The following is a 19,844-nucleotide window of genomic DNA, read 5'->3' on the forward strand; positions in this document are numbered from 1 at the left end:
GAAAGTGCTGCATAAATCAGGCTCTATTGTATTGTATTGCTTTTTTTGCCCAGATTACAAATCTGCCCTTGTTTTTTTCTGTACCAGATCAGGTTTTGATAATCACAGTAATACTATAATTATTAAGAATAATATGAAATTAGGGTTAGGTTCAGCAACAGGTGGATTTTTCCCAGAAACGTCACAATTATAAATTACAACAGATGGTTTAAAAAAAAGCCGTATCGTGGAAGCTTTTATAGTTCAAATTTAAAAATAAAAATGAAAATCTCAAAAACGTGATCACCCCTTCACGAGTGGCCCCGTTCCACACACGCCTCTCTTCCTAATTTAAAGCCACTAAGATTATAGTCACCGCCCTCCCATCGCTCTCACACCAACTTGACTAGCACCACTCCAGCCGGGAGGCGAGTCAGCTCACGGGCGTCATGGGAAATGTAGTCCCGCTCGCCCAATGGCATTGGAGGAGGTAAGGCTTGAGCAAAATACAACTCCCATCTGAACCCTCGCACGCCAAACCCCGTCAACCAATCTGAATAAGTGGGAGGAGCGCGTCCGCCCACAAAGCCACAGCTATCTGAGCGTATCTCCCCCTTTCCAGCCCCAAAAATGAAAGTGTGAACGAATAAAAGCGGAATACGAGTGTAATACAAATATTGGCTGCTTATCGGTGGGCTCGCGGACGGAGAGGACGTGCCAGATGCAGCGGCGGCAAGCGGGCACGGCACAACAGGGGTGTTGTCCTGATGCTTAAATGGAAGTGGGTGGGCCTCTTCGCTGACACACTGCGAACGCCGTTGTGGAGACTATCGTGATAAGCGCTAATTTGCGCGTTTACGGACGCTCTATCCGCCTCAAGAGACGTGCGACGCGTGTGCGAAGGGCGCAGCTGACTTGCGGGGGACGGCTGGAGATTTCTCCGTTATTTTTGTGAACCGGGAAGGGGTGGGGGCCGTTCGGCTGTGTCTACGATTGGCACCGCCCTTCCTGGACGGTGGGTGGTTTCGTGAAAACGGGCAGATCCGCCACGGCCCAGAGCCCAACATATAGGCCGTCCTCCGCCTCCGCTCCCGGCCGGCCGGCCTTCTATCGTGAACTACACCCTCTTCCTCTTGGCATATTCATGCGTTATGAGTGGTAGGTATTCTCCTCCTCCTCCTTGCCGTCTCCTCCCTCCCCAACCCCCGGTTCACCCTCCCTTGTCTGACAGATAGGAAGCCTATGATGTTACTGATGTGGTTACTGGGAATGATCAATAGCACCGTTGTTGCGCTGATTCGCTATGTGCTGCTATTTCACTAAGGCCACATGAATTTGTATAGGCACACATGATGATGATATTGTGACTTTTGCTATTCTAACTTTTGAATCGTGTCCTCTCCCCAGACTCCAAGAAGGAATCATCTGGAACTGACGGCGGGAAAGCATCAAAAAAGGGGAAACATTCTGGATCACAGGTAGTCAAAAGGAACTTGATTATTTTTGCTTTGCCCTTAGGCCAAGAAAATGCGCGCACTCCCTCTCTCGCTCCAGCCCGCCAGTAAGCCAGACACCTCTGGGGGCGTTCCCCTCGTCAATTCCACTTCCTGCTTGTGTGCAGCCCAGCTGAGAGCCAGCCCCAAAAGCCTCATGAGTAGCTTTGCATGGCTGTCACACTTCGGCCATTGTACTTATAGAAGTGTCACTTTGAATTAGCCTCAGAATGCTTTAATTCTGCTTATGGATTCCAATGGCTGTGGTATGAGATTTCGATTTCTTTGTATGAGATTTCGATTTCTGGGAGGAATTTTCAAATGCACTTATTGTTCGTGTATGTATTGCTGCAGTGTCAAAATCAACCTGCTATGTTGCGCCTGCGACCTACTTCCTGTGAGGAGAGCGAGAGAAGGCGGCATTTTCTTGCAGTGTTCTCAGAAAAAGAGAAAATGTGGTTCTCACACGCCCACTCACTCGCTTCCTGTAATACTGCCCACTTCTACTGACGGCTCGTTTTCTGTCAGCTTTGTGTTTCTCTTTTCAACACCATCTTTTCCCTACCCATGGCTTGCCTTTTCTTTTTCCTTCTTGTGTCAAGCTGTGTATTTGCCTGCAGAATAAGTCAAGCCCATCCCTCCCCGTTGGCTTTTTTGACTTGGAGGTGGTGCTTGTTTGTCTATGCATACGAGTTCCGAGTAGTCCTTTCTTTTTACTCACCCACTTTTGTCCGTCATAGGATTCCTCTCAGCCCTCTCCGTTGGCTCTGCTGGCGGCCACCTGCAGTAAAATCGGGGGGCAGGGAGGAGCGGAGGGGACCCAGGTCCAGAGAGGACCCCAGCAGATCCAGCTCCAGGCTGGTCAGATTCAACTGCAAGCAGGTCAGCTTCAGGGTCAAATTGTAGTGGACACATCTGGGGGCCAGGCCCTAGTTCCCCAGCAGCTGGAACTGGTCCCAGCTCAGTTCACGGGGAACGGGTGGCAGATCATTACAGCCCCAGTTACCATGGCCAAGGAGAACACCAACCAGGCGGTAGCTGCAACAGTGGCCACTACCGTTCCCAACGACAGCTCACCTGGACGCAAGGTCAGAGATGAATTTGTGTTAATATGGTGAACCCCTGCATATTCTTGGCTCAGCATTTGCAAATTCCCTTGCTAGTGGATTCTTTAAAAGAGGTTTGCAACCTATTCTCGGTTATTAGTGCCAATATATGTGGATTCTGAATAGCGGGGGCTCACTTAATTGATAATGCCACCCATGCATTTTTTTTTCATCGTCCTCACTGCATCTTTCCCATTGTGAAGGTGAAAGCCATAGCTGGGACCAATAGTGTGACCACCAATCAGCAGCAGCAGTTCCAGATAATCCAGGTTCAGAACCTGCCCAATGCTGGAGGTGGGGTGCAGTACCAGGTCATCCCTCACCTGCAGACTACAGATGGACAGCAGATCCATATCAGCCCAACTCAGCAGGCTTCCATCGGGGCTCTGCCAGAGCAAGTTCAGCTCATCCAGAGTCCGAGTCCAAGCCAGGCTCAGGCCATTCTCCAGACAGCCAACCAGCAGGCTATCCTGTCAAGTACAGCCAATCAGACGGTCCCCCTGCAAATCCGTCCCGCTCAGTCTTTTCCCCTGCAGCTGCAGACCCTTCAGGGATCTCAGACTCCTGTCATGACCACAGTACCCATCAACCTTGGTGGCATGACTTTGGCTTTGCCCGTGATCAATAATGTTGGAGGAGGCGGGGCCGTGCAGCTTATCCAATCGGCAGATGGCACTTTTTCTGTTGCCAGTGGCAACCAGCTGATGGCAACCGCAGCGGTCGCCGGGGCAGCACCAACATCGGTTAACGAAGGTGATGGCGTGTCGGATGGAACACAAGTGGTCTCTGCTGGCATTGAGGCTGCAGCGACTGAAAACCAAGCACAAAGCACTGAGGTCGACTCTCAAAGTCAGAATCAGGCCAATGGGGTCCAAAGCCAAACGGACACATCGGGAACCATTCAGCAGGTGATCGTGGGTCAAGTGGGACATCAGTTGGTCCAGCAGATCCAGCTGCAGCCCCAAGCACCAAGTCAAAATCAAGGCCAGCAGCAACAGCACATTCAGACTCTGCAACTGGCCCCCGGTCAAACCCTGCAGCCCATTCAGGCCTTCCAGAATCCAGCCCAAGTTCTTATTCGTACACCTACGCTGTCCCCTTCTGGGCAGATCTCTTGGCAGACACTACAGCTCCCTGGTGGCGTCTCCCTGCAAGGCAGCCTGGGAGCTGCAATGCCACAGCAGCTTACGCTTGCCCCGGTGGCTGGTGGGACAACAGTGGGGAGTGGAGGGTTGGTCTCCCTGGGCGGAACTCCCCTGACACTGAGTGCAGCTCAGATCAACCCCGGATCTGGCGTACAGACGGTCAGCATTGCTGGGCTCACCGGTGCCGGGCTCCAGGTGCAGGGTGTGCCCCTCACTATTACAGGTTTACAGGGTAAGAATTAAAAATTCATCCAATCTTGGATGCCTGTCCTGAACTTTACTTTCTATCTCCAACTAAGAATGGAACAAACACGTTTTGAATGCTTTTGTGTGCCATTTCTCACCATAAGGTCAACCACAAGGACAGGATGGAGTCAAAGTTCAGTCGTCCCCTGTGACGGTCACGGTAGGGAATGTGGCATCCAGCTCGTCAATGAGTCCAGATCAGTTAGGATCTGTGCAGAGTTCCTCAGACCAGGAGGGACCGCCCAGCAAGAGGCTCCGTCGAGTCGCCTGCTCCTGCCCAAACTGCAGAGACGGAGAAGCAAGGTAGGAAAAACTGCTGTTGGATGGATCATCTGGTGTGCTTTAACTAACACATTTGAATCTGATATTACAATTTAAAAGTTCACATTTAGCACTCGTAGTGCGGTGTTTCCCAACCCTAATTTACTCGAGACAAATCTCACGGTAGAGTGTGAATTTATTTTGCCCTCAAATAACTCTACAGTCAATGTAGAATGAACCGCTTGGCAATAAAAGTGAGTACCCCCTAAAGTGAAAATATCCCAATTGTGACAATTGGAGCAAAGTGTAATTGAATGAAAACTCAGATGGTAATTCGCATCCAACGGTCAAAGTAACACTTGATCCAGCTGAAGTTATGCAATCTTAACTTCAAAGTGCTGCAGTATAAAGACTCCTGCCCTCTGGCGCAGAAACAGCGGTGACCCCACAAAGAAGAAGCAGCACATCTGCCACATGGAAGGCTGCGGAAAGGTGTACGGCAAGACTTCCCACCTGAGGGCCCACCTGCGGTGGCACACGGGGGAGAGGCCGTTTGTCTGCAATTGGATCTTCTGCGGCAAGAGGTTCACCAGGAGTGACGAGCTGCAGAGACATCGGCGAACGCACACAGGTGCTACAGTCACACACACGCATATTTGATCATAAAGCCGGTGCTGAAAATGAACCATGATGTTTCAAGAGCAAAATTTGGACATGCAAACATTTCACATACTTGGAACGTATCAGAGCTAGCCCATATTTGTTCATAATCTGCAAGCCGTAGTTTGGAGGTCTGCAACATAACTGGCAAAAAAATATTGTGCTTGTATAGAAACAGTGCATCAACAATACTAACAGGCAAATATTTTTAGCCCCTGCAAATAATTATGATTGCTCTAGGAGGAGCTGACACTCCAATACAGTCAATCCGCATGGACACCAGATTCAACTTGAACATTATAGTCTTCTAACGTTTTTTTGTTCTTTTAAAGGATTAATTAATTATTGAAACCAGGCAATTTCTTTTCTGAAAAATAGACAATTTTTTAATTCATACGGCATTTATGGTGGTTATGTTTAATGGGCATTCCAAAAAAGCTTGAGAACGCCTGGTCAATGCTTTTGCTGTAGTTGGGATTCACAGTCACGGTTGTTTCAAAATCAATTTAACAAATACAAGTAAAAAGGACCTTGAAAAAAAATCTATTACACTGCAATTGCAATATTGAAAACAAAAAATTTTCAGAATACTTCAGCTCAACATCCGGGATAGAATGTGCATCGTGCCAGTACGAAACCCAGCAACCGGACTCCGAAAAGCTATTTAACCTTTTTAAAGAATGACTTTTAAGATAGTCGTGTTTTTGACCTCCAACAGGAGAGAAGCGCTTTGAGTGTCCCGAATGCTCCAAGCGCTTTATGCGGAGCGACCACCTCTCCAAGCACATCAAAACCCACCAGAACAAAAAGGGCGGGGCCGCCGTGGCCATCATCACCACCGACAACATGGAGGACGCACCCCCCGAGGGCCTCCAGGCTTCCCCTCAAATCGTCAGCGTGGCGACCCTCTCCCGTGACTCCGAGCCTGAAACGCCCACCACCTCCAATCACCTGGAGGAGGAGGAAGAGGAAGAAGAGGAGGAGTTTGAATAGGCGGTTGCTGTTAATCACAGGGATTGCTGGTGTGGCTGCTTTTCTTTTACAGATGCTTCTTGAAAAAAAAAAAAAATCGAGATCAGCATCATTTGACACAGTCAAAAGCCAACAAAACAATTATAAAATACAGTGATGAAAGATAAACTATCATGGGGTGCGAGGGGAAGCGTTGTGTTGAGATTAAGAAACACATTCAATAATGATTTTTTTTTTCCTAAATCATGCGAACATCCATCTCTATGCACAAAGTTGTGTACCTGTTTCTTACCTGTCAGACAGGGCTTGAGGGTCAATCAAGGTATGGGGACTGTCGCAGAACCGAAGCAGTCTTGTGACAGACCGTGTGCGTGTGTGCAAGTCAACCTATGATTATGGTTTGTGTGTCTGTGTGTGTGTGTGTGTCATGTTAGAGGATCTACCTACTGTAATTTGAGTTTTGTCCTCCCATCTGATTCAGGTGTGGATTCCTTTATGAACTGTTAGAAAACAAAAAGGAGATTTCCTTCACCAAGAAAGGAACAGAAAAAAAGCACATATGGAAAGATATATATATATATAATGCATTCCTATTGCAGCAGTGGCCATGGCAAAAAACAAAAAAGGTTTCTATAAAAGAAAACAATCTAGCTTTCTACAACTATGTTTGTGAGATGAAAGCAATACTTAAATGACAATCTAGGGGAACATGTTTACATTGTCAGGGAGGAGGGTTTGGCGGAAACAAGAGCACACACACGAGAGAGGTTGTTTGGCTCATTCCTGACGTTTTATCACTATTGTGCATTTGAGTTCCAGCAGCTGAGAGGGACAACGAGGATGCTTTTGGGTTTCTGTGCTATTCTGATTGCCACCCTGCCCCCTGCTCTGTGACCTGCTCCCTCCTTAACACAAGCTGAGGGAAGGTCAGGGCGAGCAAAGTGGTCAGGTGGTGACGAGATGAGCACGAAGTAGGAAGTGGAGGGGGGGGGGCGGTTGTTCGGGCTGTTTATGTGGTGATGAGATGTTTCTGGTGGTGTTGCTCAGTGTTAGTCCAGTGCGTACAGTCTTACATAAAAAAGGTATATTTTATAGAGTTTGCTTTGAAATACAGCCCCTCCCATGAAACACACAGCAGCCCACTGTGTAAAGCTAATTTATTATCCTTGATTTGTAATATTTGCCTTCCTGCTGGACTTATATTTGTTTGTGAGTGTTGATTCTAACATTGTGTACGGCACGGTTGAGGGTTTTTTTTTGTATTTTTTTTGCTCTAGTATGACTTCTGTTTCTTCCTTGCACCGTGTGTTTTTCTTCTTTTTGGGGAGGAAATGAAAAAGCAAAAAAAAAAAAAAGTTTCAAACAAAAAAAGTTGATGCCAAACCATTTTCAATCTTTTTTTGGGAGGGGGGGGGGGGTAATATTTTGTGTGACAACCAACTTTTTTTGTCACTTTTTTTTGGGGTGGGGGATATTTTCTAGCAACATCTCATTTGTAAATCTTTTTCTAAACTGTGTTCTTCGGCGTGTCATTTGATATTGATTTTTTTTGCCAGGTTAGCCTCTAAGGCTCCGGTTTGTGGAGATTTCTAAAACTGGTTTGTACAAATGTGTTATGTCAGTTAAAAAGAGTGGAGGAAAATAACCACAAATCTAACGTCATGCAGAAAATATGATTTGCCTGCATAACACGTGATAATAAAGTGATTTTAAACAGCCTTACCTTTCTGAGTGCCAACCAATCGGTTTTTGCTTTGCTTGAACTTTCCTGGTGTGTCGCAATCTTCGATCTAAAGCACCCAATTCACATTAGAAATATCTCACGACACACCAACAAACAAAAGCATCGCCAAAAGGATGAATACGGGAATTATGATCTCTTTGCAATTTACCACAGAACCATGGTTCAGCATCAGTCTACTGCATTACAAGTACACACAAAAATGCAAACAAAAGACAGTCTTTATTAGAACCAGATATCGTAAACCGACAAGAATCCTAAAGTGGTGTTACCTTGACATACAAGTGACCCGACTCACCGGTTTTTCGAGATACAAGCCTTAGGTGGGATGACTTTATGATTGGACTTGTGAGCACAAACTTGAAGAAGGACTGCGAACAACCACATGACAACTTTGCCTTAGGAAGACTGGCTATTGAAATCATTGGTGTTGCACTGTTACAACACTCAAGCAACAGATGTCTGAACATAGTGCAGCAAAACATGTACACTGACAATAATACTTTCAACTTTTATTCCTTATCTAGTCTGAAAACCAACTAGTACGAGCAGCTAACCGAGTACTTTTGATTGTTTCTTGTCTAATTTTATGTCAGTGTTAAGTCATCGTACTGTCCAGAATACACAGACCAGAAGCCAGATTCTGATTTAATCAGGATGCAAACTTTTTTCTTTACAGTATTTTGAATTATTATTGATGTTATAAAGTAGTTGTAAAGTGCTATTTTTTTCTGTTTTTTAGGTGTTTTATGGGAAATTATGATTTGAGTACCGGTAGTTTGGTCACACAAGAAATTAAAGTTGAGGCACAATTGCACACAGTGGTTATAAAAAAAAAAAGTTTTAAAAGTTGTATGTTTTGTAAAAACACAAAGGAAAACAAACAAAAATGCAAGGTAAAAAAACTAAATAAAAAAGTACAGTACAAATGCTATAGGGTTTGTTGCACAGTAGGATAACAACGCAACTCTACAGTAGGTTGATAAAAGCGCCTGCCTAAAAACAGAAACATTTATCAAAGAGTTCTACAGTACTGTGCAGTGTGTCATCTGTATGAGGAGGAGCCTCCGTGGACTTTACTGGAGCTCTTTCTGAATTCTGCCAAGGAGACAAAACAAGGCAAAACTTCAAACTTACTTGGCAAGCGAACTTATGCAACACATATTCCATCAGCAAATGCCACGCTGAGTGCACGGCCGCAAATGTGCCAATATCAACACGATGCTGATTGCGTACCTCTCCAGATACTCGTGGACGTTGTCGTGGCCATTGTAGCGGGCCAGCCCAACCAAAATGCCAGTAGCGCAGCGCCCCTCTTTCCTCCGACACAGGCTGCAGTTACACATTCCTCTGCAGATGGGACAGGACCATGTCTGCAGAAAAGACAAGAACTCATTTAGGACGTCATTGACTGGCTTCTATTTGAATAGAAGCCTTGATAATATGATGCAAAGTTGCAATGTCTCCTTTCAGTTCGGTTACTGCACCTGAAATTAGCTCCCCATTCATTTGCCTTCTCTGAACATTACATTTAAAATTTAACATGACATTTTTTGACATCTGAGAAAGGTGTCTCTGGTTAATTCCTCTCTGTTTTAAATACTAAATTAGTAAACAAAGCATTCTAAAATGGTTAAATGATTCGCGTGCAGTTCATTTTTTTTTGTCGTGTCAAGAGGCAAAAACAGATGTTATTTTATACATTCAATATTTTTTTTTTGGATGAAATACATGATTTGTCGACAATAAAGAATGAAATTGGATCATTTCTCTCATTTTGTGAGGCAAATAGTTGCTTCTGACCGGGTCGAGCAAGACGGTGCGCACATCCTCGCCATAGCGGTTCTTGAGGCACGGCCCACAAAACTGGCCTTTGCCCGCAGAACAGAACCCGCTGCGGCACACGGTCTTTGTGTCGAGGGTTTTCTGTCGGCACTGGTGGCATGAGCTTCCCTGGGGGGGGGGACAACACACACATTACACAAACAGAAACATACAGTACACAAAAGAGGTGGTGGAAAAAAAACGTCTCATGAAAGTGTTTCTACTAGGTTACTTCACCCCGCTGAACAAACGACACCAGCTGAGCAGCACCTGCAGAAAAGCCATCAAAGTGTTGATAACTCACATTGTCCTTGTCCCAGATCTTGTCTTTGCTGCGGGACGCAATGTTCTCCAAGTCATCTTCGGTGATGTCATCCACCGACTTGAACTCGTACTGACTGCGTCGATGGCTCCTCCGCTTCTTCGCTGGCCTATTGCCAGCACTTTCCCCATCCACCTGTCAATCATGAGACCAGGTCAAACTTTGAGAGGCTTTACACAAGGTTAAAACTGCTGATTGCTGTTTGTATGTGGGGGCTTTGAGCAGAAGTTGTTGGAAAGTGTAATTGCTGTTACATATATGCCAAGTTACGTTAGTCTGTCCTGTTCACATGAAGAGGGCAGATTCATGAAATTGTAATGTTTGACCATGGACGTACGCAATGTTTCATTTTTTTGTTTTACACAACAGGTTGATGGTACAGTTCAACTGGGGTGAAAAAACAGCTTGAAGCAAGCACACATGACCTCTTTTTACACCTGTGCAATTGAGACTTTCTTTTCATTTCCTCAAAGTGATTGCGTACGACAGCCTCTACTTGACAGTGAAAGTGACAACAGGCTCTAAGGAATACTTTAAAAATTATGATTAATATGTTTAAATATTTAAACCATGTAGGACGGATAAGAAACAAAAAAATACTGGTCTCTACAATTAAGATTTTTACCTATTGTGGCTGGGTCCAGAATGAGTGGGGCTCTGTGTATTAGCGGAGAATATTTATTCATCAGTTTAACCAAAATAAAACAACGTCATTTGAATGATATAATGTTGTTGAAATTTAAAGACTGACGCAGGATGGAACAAGAAGGTGGGCACTGGTTTTCACATTGGACCCCCCGCTTTGTGGAGTAGATGCGATGTTAGGCATTTGTACCTCTACGAGTCTCCTGAGGTCTATCGCCTTTGGGCCACTGCGGGGCAACGGCTCACACACTTGGTCCACGGCAAAGTTCTCAGGAGGGCGAGCTTTACGAGATGGGTTCCTCCTTTCAGACCCGCTGCATTGCTCCAATTTCCGTTTGCGCGGGGTTGCTTTCATCGGAGAGCGTTTCTTTTTCTGCGATGGTGTGAACAAAACGAGGGCTCGTATAAGAAAGCAGAGATGTGGCGCGGTTTGTTGAAGCATCGCAAATGGAAACGGAGTGTTTGGCTGAGAGCCAGTGCTCACTTGAGGGCTGTCGGGCAAAGTTAGGTCTGCCATAGTGGTGAGATCAGCAAACAGCTTGGCCAGCTGGAAGACAACAGTCAAGAAGAATAATGAAGAACGGTCAACGTTTATATTATGATGGTCCATATTGTTTGACATTGTGTTAACGCTCCCTATTATTATAACCACCATGGCTTTGTTCTCCTGAATGTTTTTGTCCCGCTTGCTGAGGCTTCGGCACACAGCCTCATCTTCTCCCGTCGCTTTCTCTGTCTTCGCTTGTCTTAGTTTATCCTCCTGCTTCTTCATCCTCTGCCTCACCCTCTGTGCCACGGTTTCTTTAACCGGCTTTACGATGCTTTTTGCGTGTGGCTCCTTTTTGGGGTTGGGTGACTGTTTGACTGGAAATCTGAAGAGAAATTGATATGAGACCAACATGAATGTCAAAGAAGATTATGAGGCTCAAATCCTTGACAGAGTTTTTAAGAAAGAGCGAAGAAGTGCATTACATATGCTGTATGCATACCGCATTTGCGTTGAGATCAGATATGTCAACTACAGTACATGCTCAACACTGCGATTACTATAAGTACACATACCGGAGAGCTACTAGGAGACTTCCTCTCCTAGGCGCTGGCGTCTCCTCACCGTCAGAGTAGAAGCCTGTGTCCGTATCACTGCCATCCTCTGGCTCCGAAATCTGCCAAGAGTTCAAATGTGGACAAACCAAAAACATGAAACTCCTGATTTTGTACAATTTGGATTGGACCAAAAATAATCAGGAAAAAATTGTCTATCAAAAAAAGCGATGTACAGAAAACTCAAACAAGTTATGACGCTTTTTTCCCAACAGATATCATCCTGTGAAAGATATTCTTACCTTACGGAAGTTTGATTTCATTTGGCAAGCGAAGGAGAATTACCCTGAAGACTCAACTCTAACCAGTAAACTTCAACCATTACATTATTTGCAGTGTACCTTCATAGAACTGAGTTCAGCCAACATCAAAAACTTAACTTGCTGGTGTTTTGGTTTGACTTTGTGCATCAAGAATTTAAACATTAGCGCCCGCCATAATTGAGTTTTGGCCGATTCTTGGACGTTACGAGTCATACCTTCGTCTTGAATTGCATTTTAAAAGGTCTTCTGTCCACTCTTGCATCGTCCTCATCGAAGCCTTCAAAGTCCTCCTCGCTGTCCGACTGACTGAACAGACGAGCCAGCTCGGCAGTAATAAACTTGGATTTGAAACGCAGCGCCTTCGGGATGAAATGCAGTGTGCCGTGATCAATGAAAGCGAAGGCAAAGTAAGCTTCTCACCCATTTCTCAGTTAACACAAAGCTGGAGCTTTACTTGAATGGTTTTAGTGAGTACTGTCCACATGTTTTTTGCAACATAATATGAAGAAGATGTAACATGAGGTTTTTGTCACGAATCTTTTGACGATGTATTAATTTGTGTTGGGCATAGGACACCACAACAACAATTGCTATTCAATTGTGTTCTTTAATAGTCTCGTCAAGCAACTGCTCAACGGTTAACAACAGACAATAATTTGTTGGTTTTTTGTAACCGAAGAATAGACAAGACGTAGTTAATTCGACTCACAAAGACTTGTTTCTGACGGGAAAGAGTGAGCAACACCAACAAAAATTCTTAAAATGAATTTACCTTTGATTTGAGGGCCATTTCGTCGTCGTTTAACTGAAAATCTCCAATAAAACTAAACAAAATACAATTTCTTCGGAGGAGAGCGGGTAGGCGAAATGGATTTAAACATTAACATAGGTTAATACATTGACTGTAAAACAAAGGTCGTTATCGCCAGTTGCAACTTTAGATTTTATGCATCAGTAATCCTTCATTTGTCGCTATCCACATGTAATAATTGCTTCGAAACATTATATTTATAATTACATGGATTATTTGAATTCCCTGGGAATATTTTACTGGATTAAAAGAAACCTTCCGTCTTCAGCACCCCTTTTTTCCGCATCAAATGGTGCAGTCTGATGTTTCGCGCGAAAGTTGGGTGAGGGCGTGGCTTACTGCCGGAAGAACTGAGGCGCTTTATATATATATTTTACTTGCATACAACAAATTTGGAGCTCTGAAATTTCTTACGATTTGGTCCCCATTACACTGTCAAAAGTCCCCAAATCAATATTGTACTGGCATAAATTTCCCCAGTGTGGGACAAATAAAGAATATCTTGATATTTCTTCATTTCACGCCGCAGAATACTGTATTAGAGCAAAGTCATGAGCAATCAGTGGCGGTGCTTGCTTGAATAGCACTGTGTGCAAAACACCCCTTGCAACTGTTGCTCACGATATTATTTAGGATCACTTCTTAGGTGATTATATCGGCTATTGTACATGTATTATTCAATATTTTTCACATATTAGCATACGAGTAATGTATGTTCATTATATCTATATACTCAGTCCTTTTAAACAGGTTTCAAAATGAAAAGTTCTACATGGATTGCTTTGACGTGGCATCCATAAACTTGACTGAATAAAAGTGGTGTTGTCCCCTCAGTCCTCAGTATCTAGTGAAACACTTTTTTTTAAAAAATACGAGTTTAACTTGTTTCATCACTTCTCACTCGAGACAAAATAATACGTGGGAGAACTACACGGGTAGTAATTCCATTTGCCCCCAACCATGGCAAGTGACAACTTAATGCTCGCCACCTTTAGCATTGTCTGGCTGGCCGTTATTCAACAAAGCGTATCCTCTTTGTGGACATCGCTGATTCCGCTCCATGTGTATTTCTGAGCAATGTCGAAATTCGGCATGAGGACTTTGACATCGCTATCTTCCTCCACACTGTGGATGTACCCCACTTGGGTGGGCCTTTGTCTAACATACCGGTGAGCTCTGCGTCCGCCCAGGTCATGAATGTGGTTATGTACTTGGAGCAGTGGCCATTGAAGCTCAACCAGAAGAGAGGACAGGCTCCACGTTGCAGCTTCACCCTGGGCTACTTGAAGGAAGCGTGGCACCATGTGCCCAACATAAAGAGGAAGAGGAGCATGCAGTACGCCCTCATGGCAGGAGAAGGGTTTCAATTTGATCACGGACAGGTAAAAACCGTTGTAAGGGAAAAGAGAAGTTGTAATTTCACCTGCACTTTGTTGGCATGCTGTCATTAGTCAAAGGCTCCACCCACAAATTCACACGAGACCTGCTGATTTCACATAAAACCTATAATTTATTCATTTCAGTTCAAATGTCCACATAGTAAAACATCTCTATAGAAAAGACATGTGGCTTCAGAACATCGAGTGGACATGAATGTATTGCTTTGTGGTTCACTTTTTTTTCTTTGCCCTACCATTTGAAAACAAATAAATAAGAACAGTAAGTACATTGGCGTCAATTTACACATATTACAAAGCCTTCGACATGCGCCTCCCTTGCATTGCGGGTTTTTTTTCTTGTATCATGCAAATAGGTGTCAAAAAATGGTGCTTTAAGGAAAACATTCCAGTCATGATTGTAACAACCAAATAAACGGTCACGTAGAGGAAGCTTCCAGGAGTGGACCATCATCTCTACAATAGCTCCACTGGCGCCCTCAAGTGGCGACAATACGGTTACAGCATTGTCACTCTCATGCCTCAGAATAAAATGGGGATAAATCTATTTATTGCTTTCCATAGCCTTAATATTCATCTTGGGTCCGTGTACTAGTGCACTCTTTGCCCCCTATAGGAGAGCAACTGTGACATATTTGTAGGACATGTTAAAAATGAGGCAAAACCTCTCCTACTTTAAAGAGTAGCGTGCAAATGTCAACAATTGCACAGATTTGGTCAGTGGTAACGTGCCACTAGGATGCCAAATTTGTCACATTAGGAGGTGAAGAGTGCCCTAGTACGTGGCCCTTCTGAACTGAACCTTCGAGCATTAAATTTGGCCACATTAGCAATTCATAAATAAACTGCATATTATAAGAAATAACTAAAAGCACACATCAAATGGAGTCTGTTTGTCTTTGTAAAAACATAGAGCCATGACTACCTCGCAAACTTATTTCGAGCTTTACGGGCTTGAAAAATTTAACATGGGTTTGGTTAATTCTCAAGAGAGCCACATCACTCCTTATAAGAGGGTGTGCACACTTCTGCAACCGCCATTACCTCAGTCGTCAATGATAAAGAACGCTTAGCATTTAATGAGGGGTGTGTTGGCTTTAAGTCATTTGTAATAGCAGTCTCAAAAATTCAGTCTTTACAAAGATTAACTTGTTCAAGTTTGATCGACAGTCAGATAAGTTTTAATTCAAGCACGGGCGTAGAACTGCAGTCATGTTTCAAATTGTAGTTTGGTCCCGCAAAAATGAACACCTATGTATTAAATGTGCAACCAACGTCTTTTGACACCATTAGTTAGTGCCAATCATTATCGTCGGTAGAAGCAGTAAATTTTGGGATACAGTTCTTATACTGGATCGCCTTTGATTGTCAATGTGTCAGGCGTCCACTTTTTAATGTTACACTGATGTTGAAGAACAAAACAGTCCCCTGTGACATAACAGTGTAAAAAAAAAAATCCTGTCGCACAATCTGAACTGAGCACACCAATTTGACACATGGTAATCTGTGCCTCGGAGATAATACAGAAACTTTATTTGGTCAGGTTGTTTCCATAGTGACCCCCCGTCCCCCTCCACCGACAGAGTGGGAGGCCTTTAAATTAGTTTTTGGAACGGTGAGACAAATCAAACTTACTTCAGAAGTGTTCAGATCAAGGGAATACAATGATTGAATTCAGAGTAAAATTGTGAGAGAAGTGAGAGAAGAACACATGCGTGGGGGGGGGGGGGGCAGGGACAAGTAAAAGCTAGAATCTCCCAATCAATCGCACACTCAGGGGAGAACTTGTGACTTAAAAGAGTCAGTCAGTGTGCTTCAACGTCTTTCTGTACACTGTCAAAGTGGCACGCGCTGTGTTAATAGATTAACATGTTTCAGTGGCGTTAGTGTTCATACATGGAGCATGTTCGCTAAATGCTTCAACACTGACTTGTCTGTTGAGGTACATAGTCAACCGCACGAGGAACGACAAAAATAAACATCGACGTGATACATCTAGCAGCTTTGACAAAAATCCTGAACATCTCTTTCATCTTGTGTTAAGATATCGTTAAATATGAGGGCGACATCTTGATGTAGTAAATTAAGGTTGCAAACACGTGAAACTCTTGAATAGGCTTTTTTTTTTTTTTTGGGCTACTGAAATGACGAGGCCATCAAGTCGCCGTTGACCAACAGTACACTGAGGCAACAGCACAAAACAAACGTAACATTCCACCTGCAGGACAGGCTCATAAATAACCAAAAGCGCATCACAAAAAATATATAATAATAATAATAAAGTCCAATATATACTGTACAACATAAATTACATCCTTCTCTACTCAAATCAGAGTTGAGCTCTAAGTCTTTATGATGGTTTAGTCCAAACAATTGGCACCTCGTGGTCAACTGGTTTTTCATTGCGGCGTGCGTGGGAGTGTGTGTGACCTGTGTCGTACAGCGTCCTTTCAGTGCTTGGGTTACCGCATCGGTGCCGTGCTACTTCTCAGTGTCCGCCAAGAGGACGTGCGTGCGCACTAAGCCCGCGGCTCGAGTTTGTGGGACAGCTCGAAGAGCGTCTGTTGATTGTCAATGATGTGTAGGTAGTGAACGCTTGCCCGCAACTCTGCGCTGTCGACGCCGATCACCTCATTGCCTGCCACGCAAATAAGAAGACAACCATTAAAGATGCTTTGGCACCAATTTGGAGCCACCGTGGGGGGTTTTAAGCTGGTAAAACACAATTAGAGTACACGAGTCGTGAAAACAAGCAAATTTCGCTGGCTTTACAAAGGCCCAGTTAGCTTAATGCTAAAACGAATGTAAAATGCAGTCGGCATGCTGACGGTTAGCGGCAATAGATGCCTCAACGACACAGACAGATAATATAGCGTAGCAATACCCACAGGCATATATTCTTTATCCTCCAGGGAACACGACTAACATGACAGCAAATTGCCGGGTAGTAGTACATTAGAAGAAAAAAATGTCGTCTTCATTCATGTCTGCATGACTACGTTGTACAAGACTGCCTCCCAGTGGTCAAGGCAGACACATCAGAAGGAGCAGCACACTGAATCGGATGCAGCATTACAATTTGAAGCACAAAGTGTTAAATGCTTTCCTCTATAATGATGTTATCACTCTATTTTTATTGAGTACAACCCGACAGGCTGGAATAAAATGTTTTGAAACGCTGATGTCAGTTTTGGGGCTGTGCCGCATGCGCAAAGCAAGACTGAAAAAAAACATGCCTAGATGAATTTGGTCTGAAATAACATGCGAGTCACTTTAATAATTAACCAAAAAAAAACATTGATAGAAACATTTTAAAATCTTGTGAAAAGTGCAAAAGCAAAGGACCAACGCCATATTTCGTCTCCTCACCTGTTTGGTCACTTTGGCAGTGTCGAATCATTCGAACCGTGTCTGCGATCATATGCTGGTGGTGTTAGACAAGGAAAAAAGAGGAAGTTCAACAATCGTGTATCCTGAAACTTAGTATATTTCATTAGGACAAAAGAGGAGCGCTCAACATTGGTTAAAGCGTCATCTACTGTTCTCAAAACTATTACCTGCTAGGTACACATTACAACATCTGAAATGAAAATAGTAGATTTTTTTTTTCACTAGTAGCACCACCAGGGGTTTATCAATGTATCTTGTGAAGATGGGAGAGAACGTGGTCAATTTATGATCATGTAAGTACAAAATGCAAAGGCAACTTGAAGATTACAGGCAGACTTCCACTCACCAGCTTCTCAAAATTCACGAGGTTGTCATGAAACGTCTTGTTGCCCTCATGGATAAAGGTGATATCTGCAGGAGGAGATGAAAAGGGAATTTAGGTTTTATTTCGGATATGCACGCAACTAATAAGTGTGCGTGATTGCCTTTCAAGAGAAGGGGCATGAAGGGGATCTTTGGAGGTTTCATTCTTTTAAAAGCTTCTCGGTAGGCTTTGTGGTTAAGAGACGGATCCTGCAAGAGGAAGGAGAGTGTGAAGACGACGTTAAAAAGCAAAATGGAAGGAAAAGTCTGATCCAAAATGAAGAGCAGCATGTGCCTTTTGTCCTCACCGTGATCAGCTCCAACTCTGCGAAAAGCTTCTTGAATTTTCCAGGACATTTCTTAAAAAAAAAAAAAAAAAAAAACCCACACAAATAAAGAGTGTAATCGCACGAAAGTTACCAGTACCCAAATAAACGCTCACCTCCCAGGTTTGGTTCAGTCGACTCACGGCCGCTGTGTTGAGGCCCATGATGATGGCAAAGGCGGAGTTTAAATTCCTTTGAGCTTTGCAGCTGGCACAAGGCACAAAAACAAAAGAAATCAATACAAAAACATGTCATCACATTTCAAAACCAATTGTCGTTCATCAGCGTGCGTGTCCCTACTGAGCGGCGATCTTGATGAACTTCTTGAGCAGCTGCACTCTCTTGTTGAGCGACGTGCACATGAGAACTTCGGACATAACCCACTGCTGGACCTCGTTGCAGCGCTGCAGCAGGACGGAGAGCGCCGCCGTGTGGCTCCCGCCGGGAATGCGCCTGAGGGTGTAGTAGACCAGCTCTTGCTGTGCGAGCAGACGTCAGCTTAGTTAGCAAAAATGCAGTGGTTGAAAATTACAGCACGGAAGTAACATTTTCACCGATGTATATACGAGTGTGGTTGACTGACAGTCGTTGCATGACTTAAGAGTTTCCGACAAGCCACCTGCGGTTTCGTACCTCATGGATGGATTTGAAGAGGCTCCAGTCCAGGTGTGTGAGCGCCGCGGCGACGTCCCACGTGTTGATCCCCAAAAGGCGAACCGGCCTCCTGCTGAGCTCGGCGCCGTCCGTCAAAGGAGGCTGCAGACAGCAAAGGAATATTCCTCACCAATAATTTTCACTCTCGGCTAATCTCCCCTTTGCTGCGTCTGCATCAAATTACGGAACGCGAACAATTCATCGACGTACCATGATCTCAGCCAGATCTCTGCGGCAGACGACAAGCCTGCCCTGCGGTGTCAGGGACTCGGAATACACACAGTCGCTGGGCTGCAACATCCTGCGCTCTGCAGACGGAAACACAATCGAAAGTGAAAGGCCAGGATAAAAACAAGCGCATCAGAGGTGAAACAAACGCGTGTATTTTGTATACGGTTGCGTGCGAGTGTTTGTTTACCTCCAGTGTGGGAGACCACAGCAAGCACCATGTCGTCTTCTGACCTGTCCATCTTCAGTCTCACGATTCTTAGCAGCTCGTGGGCCTCCAGCGAGCGATGCGTGTGGACGCTCAGGTAGGAGTCGGCGCTTACGTAAACGCAGCAAATAACTGGGAGATGAGCGGAGCACGACAAAGAGGCGTGAGCTTACATCTGCTGCAAGTCCCAAATTGAACCGCCGAAATCCAGACAGCGGTGCATTTCGAAATGTCACTCTGCAAAACTGAAAAGTCCGCAAGAGCGAGTGACTCTTACCTTCTCTCGTCTCACATTGCGGAGCGTGAAGTTGTAAACAGTTTTCCTTCAAACTCAACTGCTGGTGCGTTGGTTTGCTCTGGCAGAGAACACAGCAATCATGTTCTGTAGCTCGGACTCAAAGTTGCGACGGCGGAGCAGGAAATTAAAAAAAAAAAGGATTGACCTTATTGAATGGCGGCACGGTATTCCTGTTACCTTTTGCGTTGGCGGATGGTCATCCACTGTGCTGCAATGAAAACCCCGCGAGCAGTGAGGAAAGCGCGACGACGCACAACAAAAACACGCTCGTCACAAACATCCTTCAGTCCAAGCGAGCGCATACGATCGCACTTACTGTCTGCGACGCAGAAGTTTCTGGAACTCTTTGAGGTCTTTCTCGAGCGTCGGGAACTCGTAGAGATCTTCCAGGACACACCTGTACAGAGTCTA

The 19,844-nt window shown here is 44.5% G+C and overlaps 3 protein-coding genes across 8 annotated transcripts in view; 1 reads left to right on the top strand and 2 right to left on the bottom strand.

Annotated features, from left to right (window-relative positions):
* The first annotated feature begins 541 nt into the window (after positions 1-541).
* On the top strand, positions 542-7,584 carry sp4 (sp4 transcription factor). 4 transcript variants are annotated; one of them, XM_052069528.1, is made up of 7 exons: positions 542-1,137; positions 1,387-1,457; positions 2,213-2,560; positions 2,782-3,955; positions 4,074-4,272; positions 4,662-4,861; positions 5,609-7,584. In XM_052069528.1, the coding sequence occupies exons 1-7, from the start codon at positions 1,131-1,133 to the stop codon at positions 5,881-5,883; spliced, it is 2,274 nt and encodes a 757-aa protein (XP_051925488.1). In that variant the 5' UTR covers positions 542-1,130; the 3' UTR covers positions 5,884-7,584. The 4 variants fall into 4 exon arrangements, with proteins under 4 accessions (XP_051925488.1, XP_051925489.1, XP_051925491.1 ...); XM_052069529.1 differs by having other exon boundaries at positions 4,668-4,861; XM_052069532.1 differs by lacking the exons at positions 542-1,137; positions 1,387-1,457 and adding exons at positions 1,587-1,738; positions 1,827-2,137.
* cdca7b (cell division cycle associated 7b) lies at positions 7,279-12,873 on the bottom strand. Its single transcript, XM_052069533.1, has 10 exons — positions 12,531-12,873; positions 11,974-12,117; positions 11,457-11,557; positions 11,047-11,266; positions 10,879-10,941; positions 10,585-10,767; positions 9,732-9,884; positions 9,407-9,556; positions 8,840-8,976; positions 7,279-8,701 (listed from the first exon to the last, which is right to left on the bottom strand). Exons 1-10 carry the CDS (start codon positions 12,546-12,548, stop codon positions 8,680-8,682), a joined length of 1,191 nt encoding a protein of 396 aa, XP_051925493.1. The 5' UTR covers positions 12,549-12,873; the 3' UTR covers positions 7,279-8,679.
* A 1,186-nt stretch (positions 12,874-14,059) lies between these two features.
* Positions 14,060-19,844, bottom strand: part of rapgef5a (Rap guanine nucleotide exchange factor (GEF) 5a) — a 28,524-nt gene continuing 22,739 nt past the window's right edge. For all 3 annotated transcript variants that reach the window (XM_052072695.1, XM_052072696.1, XM_052072697.1), the window contains 13 exons: positions 19,750-19,841; positions 19,611-19,641; positions 19,413-19,491; positions 19,118-19,267; positions 18,910-19,007; positions 18,679-18,801; positions 18,346-18,524; positions 18,162-18,252; positions 18,028-18,078; positions 17,842-17,929; positions 17,703-17,767; positions 17,336-17,390; positions 14,060-16,604 (listed from right to left, as the gene is read on the bottom strand). In XM_052072695.1, the coding sequence (XP_051928655.1) occupies positions 16,486-16,604; positions 17,336-17,390; positions 17,703-17,767; positions 17,842-17,929; positions 18,028-18,078; positions 18,162-18,252; positions 18,346-18,524; positions 18,679-18,801; positions 18,910-19,007; positions 19,118-19,267; positions 19,413-19,491; positions 19,611-19,641; positions 19,750-19,841 (1,221 nt within the window). In that variant the 3' untranslated portion in view covers positions 14,060-16,485. The remainder of the gene's footprint in view (positions 16,605-17,335; positions 17,391-17,702; positions 17,768-17,841; positions 17,930-18,027; positions 18,079-18,161; positions 18,253-18,345; positions 18,525-18,678; positions 18,802-18,909; positions 19,008-19,117; positions 19,268-19,412; positions 19,492-19,610; positions 19,642-19,749; positions 19,842-19,844) is intronic.

This window comes from Hippocampus zosterae, chromosome 7 (genome assembly GCF_025434085.1).
Source record: "Hippocampus zosterae strain Florida chromosome 7, ASM2543408v3, whole genome shotgun sequence".
Lineage (NCBI taxonomy): Eukaryota > Metazoa > Chordata > Actinopteri > Syngnathiformes > Syngnathidae > Hippocampus > Hippocampus zosterae.

Excerpts from the sequence above, each read along its gene's own strand:
- sp4 (XM_052069528.1), top strand. Across the intron at positions 1,458-2,212 it reads GGAAACATTCTGGATCACAG|GATTCCTCTCAGCCCTCTCC; the intron begins GTAGTCAAAAGG and ends TGTCCGTCATAG. Across the intron at positions 4,273-4,661 it reads TGCAGAGACGGAGAAGCAAG|AAACAGCGGTGACCCCACAA; the intron begins GTAGGAAAAACT and ends CCTCTGGCGCAG.
- cdca7b (XM_052069533.1), bottom strand. Across the intron at positions 10,768-10,878 it reads CTTTGCCCGACAGCCCTCAA|AAAAAGAAACGCTCTCCGAT; the intron begins GTGAGCACTGGC and ends ACACCATCGCAG. Across the intron at positions 8,977-9,406 it reads GCACCGTCTTGCTCGACCCG|ACATGGTCCTGTCCCATCTG; the intron begins GTCAGAAGCAAC and ends TCTTTTCTGCAG.